Source organism: Sphaeramia orbicularis, chromosome 12 (genome assembly GCF_902148855.1).
Source record: "Sphaeramia orbicularis chromosome 12, fSphaOr1.1, whole genome shotgun sequence".
Taxonomy (NCBI): domain Eukaryota; kingdom Metazoa; phylum Chordata; class Actinopteri; order Kurtiformes; family Apogonidae; genus Sphaeramia; species Sphaeramia orbicularis.
Window position 1 is genome coordinate 50,789,123 of NC_043968.1, and position 18,968 is coordinate 50,808,090.

Below are 18,968 nucleotides of genomic sequence, written 5' to 3' on the forward strand. Positions count from 1 at the left end.
GCAGTATGGAGTATGGTGCTGATCCATCCTGCTTATGTTACGTGAATACATACATTAAGAATGTCACATGTCACTTTTTAAATCAACAGTTTTCTAATAATAAGCATTTTTATAAAGAAATAACAATTCTATATTGTTATTTACTCTTTAGTATGATGATAAACTATACAATAAATAATTCTGATACTAGTTTTTGCACAGGGATCATTTGTGGAAACGGTGACATGGCTGCTGAGCATCAGTATGATGGGATCTGTAACAACCATGTCACATCAGTCCAATGCCACATTTTGTGTTTTTGTGTCAGCTGTTATTGTTTTAGATTCACAATACTAACATTTATGAATAAGAGGAGAATTAGCAATAGTAAGTCTATAAGTTTATTACTAATAAAGTACTGACCAGATCATCATGGGTAATGTCACGTCCGTCCACCAGCAAACGTTTTCACATACACGTGCTATTCAAAATCCAATATTTCTGAAAATATAGCTTCCACTGTCAAATAATATCAGTAGTCTGTGCACAAATGGATTAGCATTATTTCAACACAGTTCTTCTTACAACTTTTTTTTTTGACAAAAATGGCCACTCATTTGACCCCCTAAGTAAATTTTAGCCGTTTATTAAAATTGTAAGCAAGCATTTCTTGTGTGTTTGCGCCAGATTTTTGACTTATATTTATGCACTAGAAAAAAACTGATGGCTTTGAAAGTCACATTAATGACAAATGTTGAGTTTTCACCACTTTGTCCCGGTGGTGTAATAATTATTCCCAAAGCTCTAAATACTGATGATTATTTAATGCAAGACTTCAAGAGTCTGGTATTAGACTTAGGTATTATTAGAACCTAACTATGATAAAACACTGGTGTGGTACTTAAAGTTTGAAGACTGGCTGTTGCTACTGATGTATTTCAGCGTTTCATAAAAATAAACTGCATCCTTAATGTGCAATAAACAACTCCATCCAGTTCCTGCTGCCCAGGTTCCTTGGCCCAGACCCCCAACCCCACCCCCCCACCACATTCACATTCTTTCAGTCACTACCCACAGCTCATGTCCAAAGGTGACAGTACAAACTTAGATCTCAATCTTTAACTCCAGAGCTTCATCTTTCAGCTGAGTTTCCTCTTCACCACAGCAGGGCAGTGCTGATGTTGCACTGATCCATCTGTCAAACTGCCACTCACTGTGACATGTTCACAGTGGGTCCAAAGGTAAAAAAAAAAAAAAAAACACTCAATAGCAAGACAAACATTTAGTTGTGACCAGATGCCAGATTTGGCCTTTTGGGCTGTTTTTGCACAAAATAAGAGCAAAACATTTGAGTTTAACACTTTAAACGAGTCATTAAAAGGTTCACAGAATCTTGAATTTTCCACAGTCTATTTCAAACTGTTATGCCTGTAGAGCACTACATACAAATAATCTACTTCATAAAGAAATGGGGTTGAAGGTTGAATTGTTAAAGGTGATTAAAAAAAGTTTCTGAGACTGATGTAGTGTGCTAATTATTCAGATTGTGTGTATTCTGAATATGGACATAGAAAAATGTAGGTGTCCTGTTGTAATCCCTATACTGCTGTAAAATATAAAAACTGACAGTCGAGCAACATAGTGCACACACACACACACACACACACACACACGAAACCAAGCATACTTGATATTCATTGCAGGAAACCCAGATGGCTCAGAGACCTTCATTGTCCTGTTTGGTGAAGATATGTAAGGACTGACACTTAAAGGTCAAAGGTTCAGGGATCAACACCACTCATCCATCCTTGCTGCCTCGTACAGTTTCCACACTGTGAATTAACGTCTTGAATGTAGGTCGCAGTTTGGGGTCACTGCTCCAGCACTCAGTCATAATCTTGTGAATCTGAGGGAGGTGTTGGAGAAACATCAAACAACATTAAAATACATACATACACACACACACACACACACACAAAATAATGAAAAAGACAGAATTTCAGAAAATGACACGTCTCTGCTCAGTGCCCAAAACATTCTATTCTTAACCAGCTACCTTGTGACTGTAGTTGTGAAGCTAATTTTGGTTTGTCCAGAAAAAAAAGCTCTGTGAAAAAAAAACTGTATGTGTAATATCCTTATGCCAAACACATTTGTGACTAAAACGCTTCCAGTACTTTTACACAGTTACTGACCTCTTTTGGACAATTATCAGGCGGAGGCAACCTATATCCTTGCTTAAGCAGGTCTATCAAATGGTAGACGATCATCTGGCCCTGCTTTTCCTTTCCCATCTTTTCCATAAACACCTAAACATAGAAGAGTTTTTGGCTTATATTAGTGTTCAATAAACTGATTTCCTCAGCCAATCCTTTAAATCGCACTGTAGTCACACTGACCAGCGCTTACAGGCTGTGAAACAGCTTTATTAGGTTAAACAGAAATGTACAAAACATTAAACAGGAAACATGACAGAAAAAACAAATTGTAGAACAGGTTTATAAATAGGTGTAGTACCGCTGGTGGGCTGCAGTTCTTGTCACTGTAGGTGAAGAGCTCATAGAGGACGACGCCAAAACTCCACACATCTGATGCCACTGAAAACTTGCTCTCTGTCAGCGACTCAGGCGCATACCTGAAAAACACCAGACAACACACAGACAGTCCATAACATAATCATATGGATGCAGCTCATGTTAAAAACAGCACCAGACGTGACATTACCAGTCAGTACTGTACAGTCAGTACAGTAATGAGCAGAAAGATGGTCTGTCATAACCTCAACACCCTTTAAGTGTTTTTAAGCACAGAAATGTGTGTAGAAGAAATGAAACATAATGTGATGTGCACTTTTAACACTCGTATAGTGTAAGATTCTGTTGAAAGTTACTGCACTATAATTTATATTAGACTGTCTTTGTGTAAATTTGGTGCAGAAATCTCAATGTATTCTTCAGATAATGCAATTACGTCATTGAAAGGACATGTCGCCATTTGACCTTGAAAAAGTAGATCAAGGCGACCTATTTTCAGTAGGCTTCTTCTCCATGTCAAGATGCATCCACAGTATAAATTTAGTGCAGATATCTCAGTGCATTCTTCAGATAATGGGATTATATTGTTGAATGGACAAAGGGACAGACAGATGACAAAACGATTACAATACCCCTTTGGCCCGAAGTTGGCCGAGGGGTAAAAAGTAAACATGTTGATCATGTTCCTCACCAAAAGATAGGGCTCTCCCCTGGCTCTTTGACAGTGTAGTACTCTTTGTCCTGCGGTAACACTTTGGTCAGGCCAAAATCTCCAATCTTCACCCTCATCTCACTTTCAACCAGAATGTTTCTGGTGGCCAGGTCTCTGTGGATGTAACGTTTATTGGCAAGGTAGTCCATACCCTAGAGGAAAACAACAATTAAATCACATGATTTTGGAACAGGTGTATATAAAAACTTGGATTTATTTACAAATAGATTTTCACTGTGCAATAATGAAAAACTCTAAAAAGCATATTTAATTGGTAAAAAGTGCATTCTTCAATTATAGTAATTCCATAATTTAGTATCAACAACAGTAGCATAAGAAGCATAAGAATGCTGATCAAAATATAAACTGTTGAGGTGTCTCTACATTTTACTTAAAAACGTAGTATAATCTAACAATACATACTTTTGTTATGCTAATAGTAACACTTACCACCGATCAACACAATTTGTACTCCTACTATCATTCATTTTTATTAACTATTATCTTGTTGTTTGACTGTTTTGATGTGACTGTAGTGGACCTGGCAGGTGGTACCTTGCAGATTTGTGAGGCATAGTGCAGGAGTTTCAATGAGTCAAAGTGGTCTTTGTTTTTGATGAGGTAATCTCTGAGGCTGCCATAGGGGAGATATTCCATAATCAGCCGCAGGTTCCTTCGTCCTGCAGACGGAGGAGAAAAATAAACACAAATATGATCTGTGAACAATGTGGACTTAGGTCTGACTGCGCAGTGTACAAAGAGTAAGTGTGTAGAGCACAGGTGCCAAACATGTGGCCCGGGGGCCAAATCCAGCCCGCCAAAGGGTCCAGTCCAGCCCTTGGGATGAATTTGTGAAATGCAAAAATTACACTAAGATATTAACAATCCTTTTAGTTCAGGTTCCAGATTCAGACCAATTCAATCTCAAGTGGGTCAGACCAGTAACATACTATCATAATAACACAGAAATAATGACAAATCCAATTTTTTCTTTGTAAATGTAAATATTTTCATGTATTTACACTAAAATAAAGATTAATTTTGCAAAAAATGTGAATAACCTGAAAAAATATGAACAACTTGAAATGTCTTACGAGAAGTACAATTTCAACAGTATTCTGCCTGTTCTTAAATGTTTTGTGTGTTTGTAGATCCATTGTGATCTGTACGTTATAATGTACATATGTAAATGATAAACTGAGACAGAATATTGTTAAAATTACACTTATTTTTTAAGTTTGATCATGTTATTCACGTCTTTTGAAAGAATAGTTTGTAGATGTAAACCTTTTCATATTGTAAATTTACTTTTTTCACTCTAAAACATAGAAAAAAGTTTGGAGTTGACATATTTATACATTATTATGTTATGTTATTTTACTGGTCTGGCCCACTTCAGATCAAATTTAGTTGAATGTGGCCCCTGAATTAAAATGAGTTTGACACCCCTGGTATAGAGGAATAGAAAAAAGACTGAAACCTCTCTATAAATCTAGTTCTTTGTTTTATTTAGCAAATAACTCAAGTAGTGAATAAAGTTATACAAGTACAATAAGCAACAGGATATATATGAGTATCCCTTAATAGTTCTGAGATGACACATTCATACCTGCACTGTAACATACGCCTTTGTATTTGACAATGTTTTCGTGCTGGAGGGACTTGAGGATCTCGATCTCCCGCTCAAAGTCCCTAAGGTGCTCCGCTGTGCTGTGCTGTAGTTTCTTCACCGCCACCACCTCGCCTGTGCTGTCCTGCAGGGGGTCATACCTGCACATCTCCACGCTCCCAAAGTTGCCCTGAGGGGTGAGGTCAGAGGGAAGCCAGAGTAAGACGAGAGGACACGTAACGGCAACAGAAGCCAGAATGTCAGTGAGGTTTAAACACATATTGAAATGTTGGTGCTAAGGTCTCACTTTGCCCAGCTGCTTCAGAAAGATGAGGTGCCTTTCTTCAAACTGGGCAGGTTCCTGGCTCTCAGAGGCCCACGGAAAGCCAAAACCTCGTGTCCTATTTGGCACCATGTCACTCTCCACCAGCAGCTCATAGTCTGTACCACAAAAAAACAAACAAAAAAATAATTCAAATAAGAAATCTGTCTAGAAGTCAGTTTGGAGCAATTTGGAGCCAGAGTCTGCACAGTAGATGTCAATCAATCAATCAACCTTTATTTATAAAGCGCTTTTCATGCACAGATGCAACACAAAGTGCTTTACAGAATTAAAAACAATTACACAATAAAAACAGAATAACAATTACAAAGAAAACCCCTCCCTCCCACCCTCCATACTAGACACGCACACACACACACACACACACACACACACGCACACGCACACACACTTACACACGCACACACACGCACACGCACACAACAGGGAGACATGGCATGGCACTGTGGATCAAGGAAACGCCACCTTTGGGGCCGTCCACACTGGGAGGAGCCACAGGCCGTGCCATCGGGGGGACCGGCACCCAGGCCCCCCGACTCCGACAGACAGGTGGACCCCCACATCGAAGGGAGGACCCCCAGCCAGCCGGGCCAAAGGGACCCAAGGACAGTACCCCCACTAGCAGACCAGACACAGCTCCCAGTGTGGAGGACCCCCCTGAGGAAACACTGGTGTTAAAAGCTAAAGACTAAAAGCATAACATAGGACTAAGAATAAATAAAATAAAATAAATACAGTACCAAGAGTAAAATACGTAAGATTATAAATAAAATAGAATAGATAAAGTATCAGTGATAAATAAAACAAAATAAGAACAAGAAGAGTTTTAAAAAATTAGTTAAAAGCCTGATTAAAAAGGTGTGTCTTTAATCTTCTTTTAAAAATAACAACAGTCTCTGCAGTCCTGAGGCTCTCCGGCAGGCTGTTCCACAGGTGGGGGCCATAGTGGCTAAATGCTGCCTCACCGTGGGTTTTTGTACTGGGTTTTGGTATGGTTAAAAGGCCAGTGCCGGAGGACCTCAGGGTCCGCGAGGGTTGATATGGTAAAAGCAGATCAGATGAATAGGAGGGCGCAAGGCCGTTAAGACATTTAAAAACCAGCAAGAGAATCTTAAAATCGATGTGACATGCACCAGCTGATTGGTTCCTGGATGTGGACCATGATTGGTCATTACAGCTGTCAGTCACCTGCTTATGATATCAAATAACTAATTTAAATCAAACTGATTAGAAAGATGATGACTTGAGCTGGTTCAATTAATGATCATTTGGCCGAAGTCCCATAGAACTATATGGAGAAGTAGGATTTATGACCTTTACGGCATCCAACCACCAGGGGGAGCTGGAGACTTCTGAATCTGAAGTGTTCTCATCTTCATATAGTCTCTTTACAGTACCATGAATATTACAATAAATTGACTTTCATCTCCTGTAATATGTGTAATATCACCAGATTTGCGCCAATCTCCAGTCCTTCTACTAACCTGGTGTAAACAGACTGTTAAGGTCTCTGATAACTGCTCTGAAGGACGGCCGGTGTGACGGCTCATAGTCCATACAGCTGTTTATCAAGTTGGCCAGCTCTGTCCACTTAGGAGCCGGCAGCTGATGTCTGTCCTCATAAAACAGGTTCTTCTGCAGGGGAGAGAACAGAGAAAATGAGGACCTGTGTGCTGGTGATTACTGTTGACACTGAATTCTGTACATGCTCAGTTTCAGTGACCTTGGAGCAGTCCAGGGTACTCAGTGGTTTGTCACCACCACTGCAGATTTCCCAAAGGGTGGTCCCAAAACCCCACTTGTCTGTGGCTAAACTTAGGTTGTGGGGGTTTTCAATGCACTCTGGGGGCACCCATGGGATACGCTCCACCAGAACTGAGGGAGAGACACAGATAGGAAAAGGGAAAGGAAGATGTTTTAAACCACTGTCCACTGAGTTAAAATTTCAGACTTACGACTCAGATTTTCTGTACATTTTCAGACCATTTTGACATCCTAACCATAAACCTAACATTGTGACTGTGGGAGCTGAGGATGCTGTGACAAGACGATAGCATCTAACATTCTTTGAAATCCTTAGGTAAACCAGGGTTTAGGTCTGGGATTGTCAAACCAGCCCTCAAATAACCACTGGAACAAGTGGTGCCAGGCACATCAAACCCTGCCTCTTGCACATATTTCACCCATTATAAGTAAATGGGAGGATTTTAAAAATTCATAAAAAATTTTAACTAGGACCTGCTATTCCCAAAATGTAATGAGATCCATTCTGGGTCACTGGCAATCTATAAAGTCAGTTTGGTATGAATTCAACCAATAGTTTTGTTGCTACGGACATGTGAAATTTTGCCCATTATAAGTAAATGGGGAAAAAAAAAAAGATTTAAAAAATTCTTAAAAATTGAAACTTTGACCTACTTTTCCCAAAATGTAATGAGATCTATTCTGGGTCACTGGCAATCTATAAACCAAATTTGGTAAGAATTCAACCAATAGTTTTGCTGCTAGAGTTTTAACAAACAAATAAGCAAACCAAATCAAAACAATACCATTTGCCTCCCCTTTGGGGAGCGGGCTAACTATCACCACTCATTAGTCACAATTGTAAAGTTGGATGCAGAGCAGATGTAGAGGCAGATCTGTCTAGGATTGTCTAGGAGGTTGCATTTAGTTGTAAATATCCAGTGCTGCAAAATGGAAGATGTTAAAGTTGTGGCAGAATTTTCTCAAATCATATTTTGAGGAAAATCGAAAGATATTCATTCATAACCAACATATTTTCACTGAAAAACTATGAATTCTACCCCTTTAGCTTCAGTATTCAATATCAATATCTCATATTTATGACTAACAGAGGATTTAAGTTAAGGACAAGTCTGCTTGTGGGTTACATTCATCTGTAAATATGATACTCAAGATGAGATGTTTACAGACAGTTCTGACGAAACTGTGAGATGAGTTAAAATGAGATAACCTCGACTGATTACAAGGAATGAGTGTCACAACGTGATCAAGTTATTGTACTTTGCTATTGATCATACATCACACAGATGGTAAAATCACTCTACATCTGGTAATACCAACATAATCTTGCCTTGCCTTCAACAACCTAAATCTCCATTTGGCCCACGTGCCCTAACACAGTCATAAATACTTTGCCAACTGCAAATGCAATGAAAAATACCTTGCTTGTATGATGAAATTATTTTTATAACCTGTGAATTTTATATATTACAAATCAAAGAATGGTGACTGAGCATATTCTGACAAATGGACGGTATCCAGTACGTTTCTCACCTTCTTTGGGCAGCACAGTGATGCTGATTCCTGGGTCACTGAGCTTGATGAAGGGCAGGCTGCCTGTTTTCCGATCCTCCTCTCTGATCAAAAGAACGTTCTTGGCACAAACATTTCCATGAATGAGGTTCTTATCCTCCTATGAGTTGTCATAACAGGAAAAACACGTTACCTGGATGCAGCTGAACATAAAAATAGCCAAACAACCACTAACAGGCCTGTGTGTCTTACCAGGTAGTGCATGGCCCATGCCAGTTGCTTTGCCACTTCCAGTTTCCATGTGATATTGATACAACCTTTATTCTTCTTCAAGTAGGTGTCCAGTGAGCCAAATTTACTATACTCCTGCACCATCATGTCTGAGAGGCACAAAAAAGGGGTGTTACTTCATTATTCAAGAATGTATTCATTATTCAAGAGGTGTTTTTGACAGAGATGATGAAACGTCTTCTGAACTCTTATGTCATCAGTCATTCATATGGTGTGATCCAGAAAATAAAGGAAAGAGTTTGGCTTTTTCACGAGAAGACTTCTACAACATATGTGACTAGATTTGAATTTTAACTACGATCTTTTTGTCCAAAATTCAAGTGTTTACAGAAAGCTTGGTGGAGTGTATTCAGTAAAGTTACAGGCAGAGTCTAAGTCTACACTGCAGTAGCCCATTATTTTAATAATCTCAAGGGGCTAATCCACGAACAACTGGAAAACAAAGTTTATTGAAGGGTGGGTCAGGAGTCAGCAAACTTATTTCCTCTTCATTAATGCTTCCTGTGGTCATCTGTCAACATCACAGTTTTTAAGGTTAACACTTTTCATACAGTTTAAAAGCTAGTCCAAATAAAGAATGACAACAGTAACAGCTCAGGAATGCAAGGTAGCATGCAAAAGTAGTTATTGTTCTAGGTTCTCATTTCATGAACCAACATTTTCTTGGCCACAATTCATAATCACCACCTGACTTAGAGTGTTTTCACACAGTGTACTCAAGTCCGTATCTGAGTACGCTGGACCCCAAAGTCTGCTTAATTTTATCCATGTGAATGCAACCACTCTGTACTCGAGTACTGTGCCCGAGTCCAGTTGAGAAGGTACTCCTGGGTCCGGACTGCCTGACTACAGCATGGTACGTTGCTGTGTGAATGTGATCCAAACCCAAATCCGGAAGTGACCTAATCACCACTTTGACAACGGAAGTGTCACCACGAGACCATAGATGGCGCTCCCGTTGTCTCCTGAAAAAGCCTCGGATCAGCGGGGCACGGGCTTGCCTTACCGACCGAACCACTCTGTAGTATATCAGGGACAACAAAGGTTGCTCTGCTTCTCTTTGCCTCAAACAGGCTAACAGATAGGTAAGTCTTATAGGATACGAGAGGTTTGTCTTCCACATTTGTAGCATAGCAACAGAATTCCCTCCACACCGCCACCTACTGTTTCGGCCCTGTAACACCCATTCGTACTCAGGCACGGCCGCGGTACGCGCGTGTGAACGCAACATCTGCGGGAAAGGTGTGAATATATCCAAATACTGTACGGACTCGAGTACGCTGTGTGAAAAGGCCCTTAGACATTTCACCTGCATGTGTGTTGCAGACTTACTTTCATCTCCACAAACACAAACACCGTAGATGAGGAGAAGATGCATGTGGGACAGTTGGCTCATCATACTGGCTGCTTCATAGAATGACTGAGGAGAAAATAACCAAAAAAAGATAATTTAGATTACAGTTTAGCCATTTATTCACGCAGTGACTCAGGCAGTCAACCAACCTCTGAATAGTTGCGTTGAGCCTTATCGAGGATCTTGATGACAACATCAATCTGATGAACCTCTCCATAGTCTCTGAGCTCCTTCCTCACACCACAGAAGATCTTGGTGAATGTTCCTTGGCCCAGACTCTCACTCTGCAACAAATGGCAAAACATAGTTTGTATGTTCATGCATCATTTAGAAAATGACAGCACTGAATGGAATATATTATATTGCGAAGAAAAAAAAAAACATTACAGAGAAAGCCAATTAAATTACACACTGTAGATGTGATTTATTATACAAATGTATTAGTTCCAGAACTGGCCTTCAACCAGATTGTGAGACCTGGACTATTACTCCCTATCTGTAGACCCAGTTTGAACTATTTAGGGTTAGAATTGTACATTTAAACATTCAACCACAGGGATTCTCAAAAGGAAAATAAAATGTTTTCTACAATCTGTTCAAAAGTAAATGGGTAGTTTCTCTGTATTCTAACAATCAGAAAACAATACTGAGGAAGTATTGGTACATATACTGTAATACTGAGAGAAATTAATAAGAAAATCTTTTATTTAGCTTCAGAGACCAAGTTATCAATGCAGGGATCATTTTAGCCACCTCTGATACCTCTGAACAGTAAAAGGACTCAGTTTTTGCCATCACACATAGTAAAGCTGCATTGATTGATTGTTTAGTGACAGGTGATCATTCACTTTTGGATCCAGTCCTGTGCTGAAGATGTAAACAATGTAGAAAATACATCTCCTCCTGCATAAAACAAAATGTTACTGTGCTGCTGTCATTGGCAGAAGTTCTATTTCTGATGATACATCAGTGATGTCCGAGCAGGTGTTCTGTGTTTGGCAGTGTGTAACTTGTCAAGTAAGAAAACACTAAACTAAAACATCAAAGACGGTTATCTTACGATGACGAGGTCTTCCTTTCGAATTTTGTGGAAGACCATCTGGCTGATGTTGTGTTTGTGCAGAGAAGGAGACAGCGGAACATCTGCTCCTTGGTTATTCCGACTCACCAACAGGTTGGATTTGTCTGATGAAATGCAAAAAAAGGACATAATTAGAATCCATGAAGCTCGTTCTGTGTTGTTTTAACTCCATGTGCATTGCTAATTGCTAGACTGCCTAATTTAGAAGATATAGCGGGCATATATTCTTAAGAAGCCCTTAAAAGCAGGTTATAAACAAGAGTTTTGCCTTAAAAAGCTTTGTGACAACAGGATATGTCAGCATTAAAGGAACCAGTCACTGAGTCATTTATATTCATCAACAATGCCATCAAATCCCCACAGAGAAGTAACAGTCCTATTGGGTTGTGGGGCAGTAAACATAAGATTTACCACTTAATGGGCATTTTACTACCTTATGTTAGAGTCACGCCTTGTTTAACATAAGCAGATAACTAAATTGCCTCATCATGACTCAATACATACTACGAGAACATATAGGGTTAACAGAAAAGCAGATCAGAGCCTATGCTGAAGAAGATTAGTGCTCTTGCCTATTTTGTGTAAGCTGAGGCTCCTAATAAACTGTATGATCTGTACTGTTTTAAGAGACAATAATAATTAAAGCGACATGCTCACATGAATATCTGTAATTACCTATTCTATGAGCGCAACAAACTGTACAATGATAAATTAACTTAATAGTCCTGTCAAAGGCCTGTTAGTCAAATAATAACTTATTAAATTATATAATTTATGGATATATGAGAGGCTGAAACTGTGCACAGACTTAAAGTATTTTATTATCTTTAACAACTGTGCCAGTTGTGCTTGTGTACATCCATAAGTGTGTGTGTGTGTGCATGCATGCGTGCGTGCGTGCAAACCTTTCGGGCTGGGGGCACAGCACTTGGTCAGCTGGAAGGTGTATCCCTCAGTGCGGAGAGCCTCCTTTTGGTAGCAGTTCAGAAGTTCCTTCAATGAGCCGAACCTCCTCTTGGCACCACTTAGGATGTATTCTCCTGACTCTGTCCTCACAATCTGACAGTGTTTATAGTCCACCATAGCTTCATACTGAAAATAAAATGTAAAATGTCAGCTACATTTACCGAAATTCCTTATTTATAGTATTTACGAATAAAGAACTTACACCCACTGTATCATATTAACCTAAATAGTGTCTTCTTCTCTATTGAACTTACTCCTTGTTGTTCCCTCTAGTGGTGGAAAACATTGGCATTGTTTTGGAGATTTTGGAGTTAAATAGATTTTTCCTTAAATGTTGAACCCATCAAAAATGTTTTGCTTTGTTGTCCGCATGAGTGTGAGTGACTGAATTAGTTTATTGATTATTTGTAGAAACAGCTGCTCCTGTGAGTAGTGAGTAGTACTTCTGCCTTAAGTCAGTCATGATAAAGCACTACTGAATATGTACATATCTGTTTGGTGACCTTGGGTGCGATGACATGTAACATTTTGTTTTTCTAATTTATGGTTTAAGAGACATGCTTACCCCCACCACAAATGACATGAAGTATTTATCATAGTCCCTGGGGCTGCACCGAAGGATGTACAAGCCCTGATGGTTACCAGAGTGACGCAGTTTACCAATTGTGAACTCCATCCTGTGATCAAAGAGAAAAAATTAGCTTTTCTGTGTCAGTGATTCTGTGTTTCTTTTTTTTGTGTTGAACATGCACGTGCAATGTGCTGTTATTTGTGCATATGTGTAATACTCACGACACAGGGCCATGGCAGTAGCTCTGAATGCATTCCAGAAGCCTTGGGGGAGCCACCTCTTTACACAAATAGTGATGGGCATCTGAGACCAGTCTGTAATACCCATCAACTAATGATACAAAAGACAAAGCTTCTGAGAGAGAGTGAAACTCTAGTTCCTGTTTAGAAAGACACATGAGGGATACAGAAGAGACAGAAATATAACAATAGTTAAGTATCTCCTCCTGCCACTAGAGGGTTTTACTTTGACAACAAGTATACAGTAATAATGAGTAAACACAGGACAAGAAACAAAGTGAAGTACATACCAGGACCTTGTTGTCCTGTGTGGTGAGTGTAACTATACGGCTCTCCACTGAGCCCTCCTTATTGGCCTGTTTAATGCTAATGTCAATCACCGCTTGAAAGTCACAATAAATCTGCAGCCCCTGGAGAAGGAATTACAGTAAAGCAGAGGAAGCAACATGAGTAACATAAAAAGACAAGTATACCAATGCATTCATTTTCCTCCTGAACTGGGATCCACTTATTCTTTATCATCACCTTATTAAAACTTTGCATGGAAACATTTTTTTCCATTATATTTCTTTTGCATTTTTCTCAACATTTAGCAAAAGGTCACCAAACTCATTTAGCAAAAGGTCACCAAACTCTATTGGATTAATAGCGTTAAAGGTGAAGGAGCCAAAATCAGTGGGAAAAAAACACCAAAATATGAAACTACACATATTCCTCCTACAGTTCTCTACAGACATAACGTAGAGTAGTCATGTCCAGGTCACTCCTTTTGGAATTTTGGAATGATCAGCAGGTTAGGATTATTAATCTGAAAACACCTGTGATTATCTAAAACCTGCAAATCACAAAGTAGATTTTCGAATGCCTGAAAACACAAGGAAAGAGTAGATGAGGGACTACTGTCCTCCCAGGCCACTTGAATTACAATATACTAGAAGGTAATTATGGGATTACTATCAACTATCAAGTACTGAAGCAGAAGTAAAAGTTCTATTTTGTGGTCATAGAAGTTACTTGCATAAGTATGAATCTCTAATGCATGTGTGTGAATCACCTTTTGGCAAACTGTCAATAAATTTTGGTTCTTGTCCATCTGTAGATGCCAGCTCTGAGTTGCCATTTGCAAGAGGCTGTATACTGATTAATACAGTACATTGAAAGCGTTTGTTTTGTGAGTATTTCACAGTTTAAATAGAATTCTGTAATGGTTATTTGGTGAAGAATGCAGTACAAAAGTAGCAAAAGACGGAGTATGTGACTGCGGCCTAGTCTAGGTGCTTAGTGTCTTACAAGTCAAAAACAGCTCATAGGCACCTAATGACATGCCCAAAAATAATATTCTGACATATTTGCTGTTTTGACTGTTGCTAACAATGTAAAGAATCAACAACATGGCATAGGTCAGGGAAGTTGCACCAGTTAAAGCAGAATTGGTTTATATCATTAGCTGTATTTTGTTGTCTTCCGTATGAGGACTGACAGAAAAAAATATATATTCACGTGATTACAAGGTATGTTGTTTAATGGGAGTTTCTACTTTTATTGCATGTCTAAAATGTGTTAGAGTATCCGAGTATTTTCTAAACAAAATACTGTTTTGAAAATGTAACTTCTGAATTTATGTGCACAAGAAAATGAGAAAGAAACTGCATATTGAAATAAGCAACTCCTAGAGCTACATTTATTGGTAATAATCAGGAATGGCAGCTTCACACTGTACATTACCATGGCAACATGACAGCATATCCTTAACCTTACCTCCTCTGAACTCTCTCCTTCTTTTACTGTTGACCACTGGATGCCTTTGTCACCCTTGACAACAATGGTAACCTCCCGTGCAGAGAGGTCAGTGACTTGGAAGCGCTCTGAGTAGAGGGAGGGCAGCAGCATCTCCAGGCTCATCAGGTATTTCAGTTTGAGGTTACACACTGTGGCCTTGCATTCACTGAACTGCTGGATGAACCTCCTGAAGCGATAGCGGATCCTTTTCCGTGTCAAGATGTTATATTCCTGAATGCGGTTTCTCATGGACCGTGGTAGGAAGGACTTATAGCTGAAATTGGGAGATTGAGATGGGAGTCAGATTGAAAATGCAAGCATGGTGGGTTTGGTCCAGTTCAGCGTTTGTACATGCCGAGTTCTCCTTGGGAGAGCAAATGAATAATCCTCACAACAGAGTTCTTCTGCGAAGTCATCAAAATAATAAATTATGTACCACAGAAAGTCAAGTAGATCACATATTATGCATACATTTTAAAATAAATTAATGAGTTACACACACACACACGCATAAAGATAATTAATTCAACTGCATGAACACACATAATGAAACTATCGAGATGCTCAATGTCTAATCTAAAATTATTATTCTTATACTACCTGCAGGCAGCAAGAATTTCAGATGACATGTTTGCAGCATGTACTTTTTTCTCTTGATCTAAAAGCTGCTATCTACAGCACAGAATATTAGATTTATTTGTTATTTATTTGCCACCTTAACATCCCTGAAAATACAATTATTTTGGTCTTCTCAATCCCAATCCCAGCAGTGGAGACACAAGCACTGTTGTCTTTTAGTAGGAAGCTGATTTCTTTTCATATTTTATTAGGTTTTGTATCATCATTATTGCACTTTTGCATGGTGTTGACTCTTTGTTTTGTTTTATCTAAACCTCGAGGGCCAGATTTACTAAGCAGCATGGCAAATTAGCATTATTAGCACTCTTCAGTAGCAAATTATCATCCAAAAAAAGGCATTGATGGGACTAGTCATATTTGCTAGGGATCCAATAGAGATGCACAAATTTATTATCACTGACACAACTAGTTTATTTCCATAATGACCAACACAATCTACAGAGAGCAAAGTAGATTATCACATTAAGTGTGTACATTGGCACATCTAATGAGGTTGAGGGTATTTTACCAGATCACCTCAACCACCAACTTGTAACTGTAACCTGACAAAAAGAAGTGTAGGTTTTATGCATGTATTTTTCTTAGGAAACATCAACACAGACCAAAAAGAAGCAGCATAAGGAGGGGTTTTCTGAGGTAATAGTGGATATATGTAACAATTTCAGAAGCCTAACATATTTTAACGTAACAGCATCCAAGTTGTTCACAAGTGGATGTCTGAACACTACACTGAGGAAAATATTAAGATGACGATTTCATGTATTACATAGCTTTTTACTGTAGTGGACAGCCTTATAATAACATTATATGAAAGTGAGATCCCCTCCGTCACTGCTTGGAGAGCCTCCAAGTCTCTTCCAAATATAACTGTAAATGTCCTCCTTCCCTTCACGATCTCAGGACCTGAGACAACACATGTGCAAAATATCGACTGTTTTACAATTGATCTGCTTCCTCTGGTATTCAAAAAAGATGGACGTGTGGTGAAAAATCTTTCTTCTTCTATCTGCACTTTGTTCTTAGCAGAGCCATGCCCAAAGCCATGCCAAGTGCAACATGGCAAACTGACAGTAAACTGATAAATGCATACCTGTGCAAAGCATGTTGCACAAATGCCCAAAAAGGGTTTGTGCTGGCACCAAGTGTTAATCTGGCACTAAGTCTGGAATAAAGTTTGACTGAACTGTCTGAACTAAGACTGCTCTACTTCAGTTATTTTTCTACAAGCATTCATATCTATACCGAGTTTGCCCCCTCCATATGTCTTTGTTCATCCTACCTGTTAAAATTGTAGATGTCCACAGGGGACTGGCCACTCTCTTTGGCTAGCCTCATCATGTCTAACACTGCCATGCCCAGACACTCCTCCTGGGCCTCATGGTTTATGGGAATCTGGACCCAGCCAGTCAGAAAATCACTACGCCACTGGAAAAAGACAGAGAGGATGAGATCAAAAAGGTGGGGAAACAAATAAATGTGAGAGAAGAACAGAGAGGGAGAAGGTGGGATAATTCACAGACCTGAAGGTGGAACAGGTTTTTGGGTTCTTTTACATTTGGTTGGAAAATTCATGTTACAACTGTTTCTAGAGTAACTGAAAACATGCTATTTACTGATAAAAGCATCACTGGGTGAAGGCTGGAACTGAATAAGATGTCGACATTCTGTGCAACAGTCTGTTGACAAACAGCGCACAGGGTCAAGGTGACAGAGATAAAAATGAAAAAAAAAACAACAACACACAAAACAAATCTAAACAGAACAGCTTCTCTCAAGTTTGCAAAAGCAGGTGGGATCAAAAAAGAACACAGATTAAAATATATATATATATATATATATATATACACACACACACACACACACATATATATATATATATACATATATATATTTATATATATATATATATATATATATATATATATATATATATATATATATAAAAATGCTCATTTAAATACTCACATTCACAACTACACACAAAGGAAGCGAAAATTCTGGCTATTCTTCCCTCATTTGTGCGTCTAAAACTTTCCCCCACTTCCTGTTTTCTCAACTCACAGAAAAATGACAGCCAGACTGACAGTCAGCCAGACATGAAAATGAGCACAGTTTATCTCTCCCTATACTAACATTTTCTGCTTATCATTACTTTAAAAAAAACATCAGGCAGTTGGATGGAAGTGAACAGAGGACATTAACCCAACAAGTCTGCTGTTTTCTGGTGTACATTCCATTTGAGGGAGCACGTGCACAAGACTCACCAGAGGGTCATATCTTTCCCACAGTAGCTGCTACAGTAACTGTGGATTCAGCCATTGGATGCTACATGCACAGTAGCATTATGGGTAAAGTAGCAATTATAGATGCATGAGCCAAAATCAAGGAGAAACACATGAATGCCCACCTTACTACAGTAGCTGTCTCCCCTCAGCCCAAACCAAAAGACTAAATCTAAACGTTAACCCTTAGGGGTCCATAGTCATGGCCCCCTGACTGAATCACATGATATATTCAACACATCGTAGCATCAGATGTCGGTCATGTAGACCACTGGGAATAATTGCATTTGAAAGTGTGAACTTGAAAAACTGTCCCACTTTTCATTTGATGTTGATAGAGCAAATACAACCGGAGACATGACATTTTGAATCTGGAGCAAACAAACGTGAATGAAAGTATGAAAATGAGGTGGGGCGTGCGTTGTATTTCTTAGCATATTTTCATCATTTTTTGTCCTTTTTCAAAACGGAAAAAAACTGGCCGAATCTGCGGATTCTAATCCACAGAATGCTTTAGCGTTACAGGTAAGGGTGGGGATGACCCCCCACCTGAACCAGATGCGGAAACTGGTAGGAGCAGCGGGGGTAAGAAAACCAGAGAAAACGCCTATGTAAAGTTAATATTTCTGCATAGTTTTAATTTATTACAATTTTGATTTTATATACCTAATATTTGGGACCAATATTCACTTTTGAAGTCTTTGAAAAGGTTTGTTGAGCATCTTTGTCTTATTTATGCAATAAATTATCTAAATTTTTCAAATCAGATTTTATATTTTTTGTGTGTCTTTTGTCCTTTTATGTTGATATAGTAGGTTAAAGTGTAAAAATAATAGGCATATGATATAGATGAAGTTGTGCTGGGAAAAAAAGATACAAAATATGGGTATACTAAACATTTCTTTATATAGTATATAGAGGAAAATCAAAAGTACTCAAAAATGGCCAAAATAGAGTTAACGATGTTTCATACCACTGTGAAAAGCAAAGGCCACTTTTCCAAGTCTGTACTGAGCCACGAGCCACATCTCCATGGAATATGATCAATGATAAGTTATTACAACTGTCAATCATGCACTTAACCCTCTACCTGCTTTAAAACACATATGATTATCCAAAGTCTGCATCATTATTTTAGATCAGCCTTTTTTTGGGTGAATGAAATGTGCTTTTGCTGCTGTACCTATTCACAGCAGTGTATTGCTTAACTTCCATGCATGTACTCCTGCCTGCTTCTCCAAAATGGGGGCACATCAACTACAATATACTCTATGCTATGTCCTCCTGAGACCCAGGAAAGTAAATGTTTTGCC

At 38.9% G+C, this 18,968-nt stretch overlaps 1 protein-coding gene across 4 annotated transcripts in view; it reads right to left on the reverse strand.

The window, feature by feature from the left end:
- Positions 1-622: 622 nt before the first annotated feature.
- Positions 623-18,968, reverse strand: part of jak2a (Janus kinase 2a) — a 42,742-nt gene continuing 24,396 nt past the window's right edge. For 3 of the 4 annotated variants that reach the window (XM_030149205.1, XM_030149206.1, XM_030149207.1), the window contains exons 5-24: positions 16,653-16,798; positions 14,714-15,008; positions 13,246-13,365; positions 12,938-13,095; positions 12,711-12,822; positions 12,085-12,271; positions 11,159-11,283; positions 10,248-10,382; positions 10,077-10,164; positions 8,706-8,833; positions 8,475-8,613; positions 6,901-7,052; positions 6,662-6,812; positions 5,142-5,275; positions 4,835-5,024; positions 3,781-3,905; positions 3,205-3,377; positions 2,497-2,614; positions 2,175-2,288; positions 623-1,885 (exon numbers count right to left, since the gene is read on the reverse strand). In XM_030149205.1, coding sequence (XP_030005065.1) covers positions 1,778-1,885; positions 2,175-2,288; positions 2,497-2,614; positions 3,205-3,377; positions 3,781-3,905; positions 4,835-5,024; positions 5,142-5,275; positions 6,662-6,812; positions 6,901-7,052; positions 8,475-8,613; positions 8,706-8,833; positions 10,077-10,164; positions 10,248-10,382; positions 11,159-11,283; positions 12,085-12,271; positions 12,711-12,822; positions 12,938-13,095; positions 13,246-13,365; positions 14,714-15,008; positions 16,653-16,798 — 2,898 coding nt within the window. In that variant the 3' untranslated portion in view covers positions 623-1,777. The remainder of the gene's footprint in view (positions 1,886-2,174; positions 2,289-2,496; positions 2,615-3,204; positions 3,378-3,780; positions 3,906-4,834; positions 5,025-5,141; positions 5,276-6,661; positions 6,813-6,900; positions 7,053-8,474; positions 8,614-8,705; positions 8,834-10,076; positions 10,165-10,247; positions 10,383-11,158; positions 11,284-12,084; positions 12,272-12,710; positions 12,823-12,937; positions 13,096-13,245; positions 13,366-14,713; positions 15,009-16,652; positions 16,799-18,968) is intronic. The other variant, XM_030149208.1, reaches the window with a different exon arrangement.